The sequence below is a fragment of the Fulmarus glacialis genome, unplaced genomic scaffold, assembly GCF_000690835.1.
Source record: "Fulmarus glacialis isolate BGI_N327 unplaced genomic scaffold, ASM69083v1 scaffold17820, whole genome shotgun sequence".
Classification (NCBI taxonomy): domain Eukaryota; kingdom Metazoa; phylum Chordata; class Aves; order Procellariiformes; family Procellariidae; genus Fulmarus; species Fulmarus glacialis.
In genome coordinates, this window is record NW_009187303.1 from 8,944 (window position 1) to 18,578 (window position 9,635).

The 9,635-nt window shown below is 53.4% G+C and overlaps 1 protein-coding gene across 1 annotated transcript in view; it reads right to left on the reverse strand.

Moving 5' to 3' along the window:
• Positions 1-4,247: 4,247 nt before the first annotated feature.
• The window catches only part of LOC104074583 (PGC-1 and ERR-induced regulator in muscle protein 1-like), a 6,018-nt gene continuing 630 nt past the window's right edge, over positions 4,248-9,635 (reverse strand). Inside the window, exons 2-4 of the mRNA XM_009574747.1 lie at positions 8,197-9,190; positions 6,117-6,233; positions 4,248-4,327 (exon numbers count right to left, since the gene is read on the reverse strand). Coding sequence (XP_009573042.1) covers positions 4,248-4,327; positions 6,117-6,233; positions 8,197-9,190 — 1,191 coding nt within the window. The remainder of the gene's footprint in view (positions 4,328-6,116; positions 6,234-8,196; positions 9,191-9,635) is intronic.

Consider the following 9,635-nt stretch of genomic DNA (forward strand, 5'->3'; position numbering starts at 1 on the left):
AAAACAGTCTCACAGCAGCAAGGATGCACTGAAAAGGTCATTTCTATTGTGGTGGCTGCTGCTATTGCAAAAGATGGTGAGCCCCTGGCTCCTCCCTCCGGCATGAGATACAGGCAAGATGACCTCGCCGTGGAGGGAGAGGAGAGAGCTTGAAAGGTCGGAGAATAAACCAAGCATTAAAATTGCAGGCAAGTCCAGGCTGGTTTCTTGAAGGACACTAGAGACACTGCTGCTTGACTGAGCACAGTAGACACTCCCAGAGCTGATCTCCTGATACCAACAAGATCTTTCAATATTGCCCTTCGCTTCTGCAGTGGGCTGAAAACATCTATCTTCTGAAATATTTATCTCATCCACTTCTTCCAGTAGAGATCAAAAGGAGTGTGAAATGCACCTATAACCTGATGGCTCATCTGGCACCTTCGGTGACTTTTAGCAGGGGGAGGTGCCAAATCACATTTACGTCTCCAAGCCCAAGCTCTAAAGGATCAGACACCGATTGTCACAGATAATAGGCAAAGGGCACTCGCTGGTAGAGGTGACAGGCACCTCGTGTTACCTACAGCATGAGTGCCTAACTCTCCTGGGAAGACGCTTGGCACGAGTTTTTGAACACCAGGATAGAGGCATTGAGATATACTCTGCGTCCCTCGGAGTGGGAAAACAGGCGCTTGGTGCCACCGTGCCTTTCCCAGCTCAAGCGGGTCAGGGACAGCCAGGAGGCTACTTGTCCCACCGGGGTTTTAGCTGCACATGGCTAACCTCTGGACTGGGACACTGGGAGTGCAGAGCATTACCTACCATTCCCGCTTCTTGCAACATCTAGGTCTGATTCCTTTCTGGATCGTATCTGGTATTACAGCTTGCACCCAAAACACTCCTAAACGAGTTGTCTGCCCAGCAGCTTTCCTGCAGCCTCCCATCAGTGCCATGCCTGCCCTTTTGCGGTTCAGGAAAACTGATGGTAGTCTGTGACTGTAGCCTAACAGTCCACAAGCAGCAGAACAAGTTGGCTTCCTGCAAAAACCATGCAGAGAGCCTTCAAGCAACAGTAGCAGGAGAGGACACACAAGTCTCTTCCCAGCAGCGATTTAGCAGCTATAAGTTCACGGTGAAGTTCTCCAGCCCAGCCTCAACTGACTGAGCTTCCTCATTCCTCTCAAGGCACCCAAGCAGTGAGCAGCACCCTCGTTGCAGCAAACGTTTGCAGCTTTGGCTTGTGGGGAGCAGCTGAGAACAAAACCACTTCCCCAGGGAAGATGAGGTCCCCAAAGCAAGGGCATTGCTTAGAAAAGATCCGGCTGACATGGGTACATGCAGACTCCCCACATCCCAGCACAGAGCCTTGCCCCATCCAAACCTCCCTGGAGGGGCTAATGTCATCAAAGGTGTCTTCAACGTTATGGTTTCTGGCCAGAAACCCTCCCAGTTCCAGTGAGATCTTCAGGCCAACTTTGCAATCCCTGAGATATTGAGACAAACCAGAACAGCTTTCCCAACCATTTTGCCCAGTATCAAATTCAGTGACTTTTGGCACAATCATTTATTAAGGGCCAGCACTGCACCTGGGAGTACTGTACATGGCTGGGAGGGAAATTAACTGTTTCCTGCACCTGCAAAGTGAGGGGAAAATTCAAACCAAGCCAGAAGTCAGCAATGACCATTTGGGATTTAGCCATGTCCCTTACCCTGGGGACTTCACTCTGCATGAGGAATTAGGCAGGAAGAGCCAGAGCCCCCTGAGACAGGAGCTGGCAGTCCCAGAGACCCCTTCCTTTCAGCAAACCTGTCTGCTGCCCTCCTCTGACCTTCTTCTGCTTTGCTCAGCTCCGTGTGACAGTCCCCCAGGAAAGCCCCGCATAATGAAATTGCCTGATTCCTCCAGCTGTTCCCCCATTACCCACCTGCCATGCCAAGGCTGCTGTATTTCCACCCGCCACTGAGAACACGGAGAGAGCTTAATGGATTATGGCTGGATAAACAGTAAAACTGAGCATATGCGAACACTTCAGCTTCCCCTGTGCCTGCCGTGCTCCTGCTCGTTGGAGGGAGCGAGATCTGCTGGGCAAATCTTCCAGGGCCTAAGGCTGCAGTGCCAGGCGTTCCTGGATGCAGCTCAGACTGGAGAGCCTGGCTACGTCGAGGGGGAGTGGGGAGAGCAGAGGTGATGAGGATCGATGGACCGAACCCGGGAGCTGCTGCTGTGTATTGGCTTGTGCTCACTGATTTGTTCAGGGACCCCGGGAGGAGCTGGCTGGAGGGCTGGCAAGAGCGGGGTTCTGCTCGAGTCCTGAGTGCTTCTGAGACAGGAGCGAGGACAGGGTTCTCTGGGTCAGGCTGTAAACGACACGGGACAGCCAAGATGTGTCTCAGAGGGGTAAGCATGGGGACTGAGCCAAAGAAGAGGAGAAGCAGCCCATCTCCCTGCATACTCTGTCCTCCAGGGCTCCTCAACCGGCACAACAACGCCTACCTTTTTGTATCAACAGACACATAATGGATTGATTTCTCATTCTTTAAAACTCAGTACTCATTCAACAGTTTCACACACGAAGAAGGTAGACACAGGAATTTACACAAAAGTATTAAATGAGATAGATCTTTATTAGAAGCTTCCAGCATATTTTATCTGTTCTCCTCCTCCACAAAACTTCTCTTACTGGATACACAGCTACTATAGTCCATATAGAGCCTGTACATCTCTCTCTCTCTCTCTTTACTGCTACATATCTCACTGTACAATTGTACAGTGTGCTCTCTTATCAGCAATAATACACGGTCTTCAGTACAACCCTACACACATTAAATTTGCATGGCACTCTGCATTACAAGGAAAGAGCTAAACCTCTCCTCTCTGGTTTCATAAGACAAACATTGCCACAGACTGTTCTGTAAAGCTCACAGGCAGATCCGCACAGGTATTCTGGGCAGATTTCCCCCAGTACCTTTGTGGATCAGGTCCCTAAGTGCTTAACAAATCTCACATTCGTGATGTTATCAGACTTGGGAGTGAAGAAAAGCCCTCATGAATAATGCCCTTGAGTGATCAGGAAGGCACTAGAGACAGGGAAGAAACTGAACCACCTCCTTTTCATTTTTCCCCCCACCTCTGTTCTGGGTCCTCTCCAGCCCCACAAGGTTACACGCTCAGCCACGGCACCTCCGCACCCGACATCTCCTCCCAGCCAGCTTTATGTCCTTAGGATAGGAGGCAGCAGAGGGACCAAGTGATGTATCTGGATCCTTCATCTGGTGATTCTCAGAGCCAAACATGTATATGTGCCTTTTCCTCCCCTCCAACATGCTCCTGAACTCATCAGGGCTCTTTTCTGAGGCTTCCCTGAGCTCAGCCCCTTTCCCTGCTGCCCCTGCAGCCCCTTTCCGTCCTGCGCAGCCTCCTTTCCCGGCTGCCCCTTTCCCTGGCTCTGGCTGCGTGACACCTGCCCGTCCTCTGCTTACGGGAGTGAGATGTGTCCTTGCAGTGGGTGCTCCTCACCCACAGGAACAGACGCCGCATCCGCAGCTCTGGCTCAGCAGGGCCGAGGCGGCCACATGCAACAGAAACCCTATCTCAGCCTCTTGAACTGTTAGACCGAGACGTGACTTCTTGGAGTGAAATCCAAGAGGGTGAGTCCTCCTGCAGTGAGCCAAACCAGTCATGGGAGACCTAGGCCTTGCCAAGCGAGCGGCCCCTCCATCCCCCTTCAGCTGCTGCCCAGCTAGCCGCACGCAGCCAGCACATGCCTAGCAAAGCACCATGTTTGGACAGACACAGCTCTTCCCCAAAGCTCTCTCCTCTCTTCCTTCACAGATACCCCAACCCCTTCATAGGAACGAAGCACTTTCCTGGTTTCTTTTGCTCTCTCCTCCCTCCACTACCTCAGTGCCTTCCTTTGCCACCAGGTGACTTCAGCAGGGAGGACGGACAAGCAGTGCCCTGGAACAGACACTGTGACTACTCCTAGGAGATAGGACAAGTATGCAAGAAGTGTGCAAAGAAAGAACAGAGCCAGCCCACGCCAGGCTCCTCTTCTGTCCAGTATAGGTACAAACTGCCTACCGTATTGCAAATGGCTGTCACTGGAAGGATCCTGCTTCCTGTGACATCCTGTCCCGTTTAGGGATGGGTCCAGAGAAGTCTTGGTGCTGGGATCCAGGCCTCTCACACTGCCCAAGAACAAAGTCCCCAGCCTCTGCCTCCACCATCCTCGCCTGTCCTCGGGAAGAACCTCTGGTGTGCGCTGAGCCTAGGTCCGGGGGTGTCCTTCTCTGACCTGCCTTCGGAAGTAGCGGATGGCAGAAAGCGTGCCAAAACTTGCCAGGAACACTGGAAAAGAGCCCAACACATTTCCAGAGTGAGTCTGGGTGCTTCTTCCAAACCTGAAGATCACAAGCTACTTGGCTCACTCTGGTCCATGGGTCCAGGGGGGTGGCTCCCTTCCCTTTCTCACACCCCTCCTGCCTTTGCTCTTCATCCCTACCACACTGTGCTTGTTCCTAGTGCGTTCAGTCCTGAGCTGCCCACAGCCTGGATGACCACATCTAGTCCTATAGTTCAGGCACACGGATCACACCACCATTTCACAAGAAACGTCTGTTTTTAAGGGAAACACAACATAGACTTCATGCGTGTGGTAGAGATGGGTGGTGGTTAGATATATGGGTTCATGTGGAGATCTAACAGGTCTAATCTCAGATGAGAAGGCCACAGCAGGAAATCTCACCAGGGCTTTAGGACAGTCCCTTCATTTTCTACTTCTGTTTGGACCAGGAAGATGCCAAGAAAAATATCATTTTGTGGGTTATCTGTGGATACTCTGATCCCAGCCAAAAGCAGAACCCAGAATCAGAAAATGTAGAGATACAAAAAATAACTAATGGAGATTATACACAGAATCAAGCTCTTCTCTGTACTTTCAGCTCATGTTTTTAGCTTGGCTTATAAGAGAGGTCAAATTCCCCTCATCTGTTCCCAAGCAAAACTGGGAACCCAAGCCATGCCTTCGGACTTCAAATTCAGACTTGATTTTGATTTATGTGTTAGAGTCTGGAACATAGGCAGGAAAATTCAACTTCTTAGAACCTAAAATGCCAAAAGAGAATTGCTAGTCCAGGACTCTTGCCTCCTCTCCTCGCCGGGGTGCTTACTGCATGCTGGGTTATGCAATCCCGAGGGCACGAGGCCCATATCCCGCTTTTCACACCCTCTCTGAGACCACATCTACCATCCAATACTAAGAAGGCAAGGAGGAGCAGGCCAAAAGCTCCTTGTGATGATTGCACTGAGCAACTTTAGCTAATGAGCTATTCTCAGCCTGGGGTGTCAGCTTCCTGTGTGACCTTAGCGGGGAACATTCCTCACCCAGACAAGCAGCAGGAAGCCCTGGTCCCGGCGTCTCGCCCCGCGGCGAGGGCTCTCCGGGGTCCACGGGCTGGACTCAGCTGCTGCAGCCGGGGCAGGGCTGCTGCCCTCGCTGTCCCATGCCCTGCTCATCCAGCGACCCGCAGCCCTTGGGCCACAGCTCAGCTAATTCGTGCTGCCCGAGCTTCCTCTCTCCCCACCAGTTACTCAAACGCTGTGGTTGGAGAGGAGAGGAACTGACAGAGCTCCGTTTACTTGTAGGACTCGGTGCACCAGGATAATACTGTATTTAGAAAAGGGATTATACCTTTACAGTATGTTAGAAAAATACATGCATTTGTTCCAGCTGAGGTGAAGGAGTATAAACCTGCAAACTCGAGGTCCTGATTCAGCTTCTAGCCAGCACGGATCCTAAAGAAGCCTCTCTTCCCCTGACACACTGGTACTGGTCCCTGTCAAAGGCTGGATGGAGTAGGGCCAAAGCTAGGAATACAGACTTGTCCTACAGCTTAGTTCAAGTCAGCAGTCACTTTGTGTGGGGAAAGGACAATGTAAATGAGTAAGAATCAGGACTGCCATTTCTATAGGAGAGAGAAGGTATTAGAAAGTAACAGGACACTTTGGAAAAGCAGGAAAATGACTGCATTTTCCCACAGGCACTGTTAGGTGTCTTAGCATCCCTGCCTTTCTCCCTGCCACGTCTTCCACGAGGTCCTTCCCACCCCTCTCCCGCCAGGCTGGGCACTGTACGTACTGGTCTTCCAGGCATCCGGAGCCTGCAGGTCGGAGGTCTTCACTGCCCAGGACGCAAAGGCACAGAAGACGAGGCACATATCTTTGTGGGTCAGCGCCAGCGGAGCCTCGGGCCTCCCTGCAAGAAGAAGAGCACGAGGCTTGGGGTTTTACACCGCTTCCTCTGCCACAGCAGGCTCCAGTCCCTCTGGGGCAGTGAGTCCCTTGCACTCCCAGACAAATACATCTTTGTCACATATTTTCTCTCCCTGAAGACCTTTTTGCACCATGGGTCGAGTCAAACATGTCTATTTAGGACTCAGGTACGTTTCCTAAGGAGAGGGGCACATTTTTCACCCCTCTCAGTTTTACACTTTGTTAAGAGCCCAAGGCAAATATTTGTTAATGCTGCCCATGGGCCTGGGAGGCACAGCCAGCGGACATGCCGCCTCCAGGACCTCCGACTGCCTCACCACCTCCCTGCATTTCTTCCCAGCGCACCCCTGCGGGGTGGCTGGAAGCAGGGAGTAGATTTAAGAGAGAGCAATTCCTGGGCTGGCTGCCGAAGCACTGGGGTTGCAGGCAGGTCCCTCTGGGCAGAGTCCCTTTCCTGCAAGACAATGTCCTGAGACGCCCACAGCTCTAGGACAACACATCTCCCCGAGAAGCACCAGTGCCCAGCATCTCTCCGCAGATCCTATCTCACTCCCGCCGCCTGCTAGGTCCAGGGAGGGAGACAGTCATGAGTGCTCTGCATTTCTTTCTCTGCTGGAGTTCCAGTCCAGCACAACTTGAAGACGTGTTGCAAGAGTAGGTTATTTTTTCTCCTATGTTTATTTGATCAGGCTTTTCATTAAAGCTGGCTTATTAATTAGCTACGACAATGGCAAAGGGGTTTTTCCTCTGTGCAAACAGATTGGAAGTTCTATTTTGAGGCACCCTTTGGGATGACTCATTCATTGTTTGGTTTTAATATTAACTGTGAGGCACTGTGGCTGTAAGCATCATAGAAGCTTTAAGATAAATATGCTGGCTGTCCTAGCGGGTCAGACTTGCTCTCCCTTTATTCTTGTTTCTCTTACCTGCCTCCAGTAACAGCCAATGTTCAGGTAACATCTGAGGTCTCTGGAGGGTGTTTTTCAAATTAGAGTGTGTTTTAAAGCCCCCCCCCCCGCCCCCCCTTTCAGCTGGAAGAATTGGACATGTTCCACTCTATGCACAGCTTTTACCCCACCAATATTAGATCGATTAGCAGTCCAGCCTTAACAGGACAGCAGCTCAGCAGCCATTGCCTTATCTCAGGGGCATGACTTCTTTGGTACAGAAGGATTTTGCTCCTTTGCCTCCCATTCCCTCATCAGAAATACAGGTATGTGGTTCTGCAGGCAGTTGGATGGCACTGGGATGGGGGATTCCTATCTCTACCAGACCTTGCAATAACACCAGCCATGTTTAAAGCAGCTATCCGCTTCAGTAAGTTTTTCTTGGCCAGAGTGCAAAAGGATAGATCAATTCCACGGCAAGTTATATCCATCAGGGCGACAACTGGATCAGCTAGGACGGGATCTTTGGGCCAGACAGTTTCAGCCTGTTGCATGCATGCCGTCATGACCACCTCTGCCCCAGGACTGGAGTTTGCGGGGAGCAAAGCAAGTTATGCACAGAATATACCCAGATCCCCTGTACATGTCTCCTGCAGCGCTGGGAGCCAGCCTGCGGGGCCTGGCCAGCAGCACTCGCTTGGCAGCATGAGCATCACAAGAGAGAGCCAACGCGACACAGCATGTCACGGTGGTGGCTTTAGCCACGCTTCCAAAGATCCCTGCTAAAACCCAGGGCTGCTATGTGGCAAGGTAACGCGCCAGGAGTGTGATTTCAGACCAGCTACGCCTGGCGGAGCCCACCAAAATGCTCCCATCTGTACGGTGGCCTTAATGCCGCCGTGGCTGGAGTGGAGGTGGCTGCAGCAGGGCCAGAGCTGGCTGCCAGGCTTCCCAAGGGGCGGTGGGAGCAGAGGAGACCACACAAGGCAGAGGCACGTCTCTACGGGCAGCAGCGAGCTGGGGCTGTCGGGCAGCGGGCAGGGGGTAACAGTGCTTTACCTGTCAGTGCAAGGGCCATGTCCAAACCTTCTGGCCGTGCCTGGCCTCTTCCCAGCGGAGCCAGCGGGACGATGGGGAGCCTCTCTCCAGATCCTCTCCGCACGAGAGCCTGGGAGGCTGGGGCTTGGCCTCTGATGAGATGCATTGGCCTTTGCAGAAGGGACTTCAAAGCCCTCACAGCTTTCTTCACCTCGGAGGCTGGAGTGACTGAGAAAACCCCTCGCCAGCCCGCCCTGTTCCCAGGCCCGTCTGGAAAGAAGTGTTCATACACCTCAGGGACCGAGACAACCAGGGAGTCTTTGACTAGGGCCAAGCCAGGATCCTCATTTTGCAGCTGAGCGTGGTCCAAGCTGCTGAACTTCTTTCGCTTCCTGTCTTTCCCCTTGACTTTTTTCCTGTTTCCTTCTGGTTCATTGAAAAAATATTCATACAGTTCAGGCAAGGATACTTCCCTTTCCAAGAGTGTTTTCTCCCCCTCCATTGAGTTTCCCATTCCTTCTTCTTCCCCTTGGGAGTCACAGAACAAATATTCGTACATCTCGGGCCAAGTCACGTCCAGGGTGTCTGCCCTTGCAGAGGCCCCGGCTGCAAAGCAAGGGGGACCCAGCTTCCTGGGGGTCTCAGCTGCAGGCTCCCGATGAGCTCCTTCAGCAGCATCCCCTCCAGAAGCCACCACGCTCTTGGGATGGAGAGGCTTCCCTGGCACCTCCGGGCATGCCTCTCCCAGAGGAGCCGTGGCTCCGCTGGCAGGGATCACCGGCACATTGTCACGTACGCCCAAGCCACCAGCCTGTCCTGGCTTTGACTGCTTGGTGGCCTTCGCCTTCCCCAGGAGCTGTGCCCCCGGCTCCTTCACCTTCTGCTTCGGGGGAGCGCTCATGGCTGGATTGCCCTCATCTGTGCCAGGGCCAGGCACCAGACGTTTGCTCTCCCCTGCCTCCTCGCTCCCCAGCTTCACAGGAGCTGGCTTGGCTGCCTTCTCCTTCCCTTTGCTCTTTCGTGAGGACAGCGGTGAGCTTAAAGGTGCCTTCACGGGTATACCAGTCCCCTGTGCTGCAGCCCCCGCAGGCTCCCTATCCCCCTGGGCTGCCTCGATGGCACCGGCTCCACGTTGCTTGCGGCTCTTTCTCAGCTGTCCTGGCACCTTGGGCCTCACAACCTCCGGGGAGCCAGCCGGGGAGCTCGCCTTGGGGCCCGCTCTCTCCCCACTCGCCTCCTCCTGCGCTGGGCAGCTGGGCGCTCTGGGCGCAGTCTCCAGGGCTGGGCTCGGGGGGTGGTCACTCGGGGGTTTCTGTAGCCTGGGCTCCGAGAGGGAAGCACTGCTAGGACTTTTCCTTGCTGAACCCTCCGGGGAGACAGCCAGTGTTGGCGAGCTGCCCTGCACCGGAGCCCCCGGCTGTGCTGCCACCGGGCTGCCATGGGGCTGTGCCCTTCTTGCG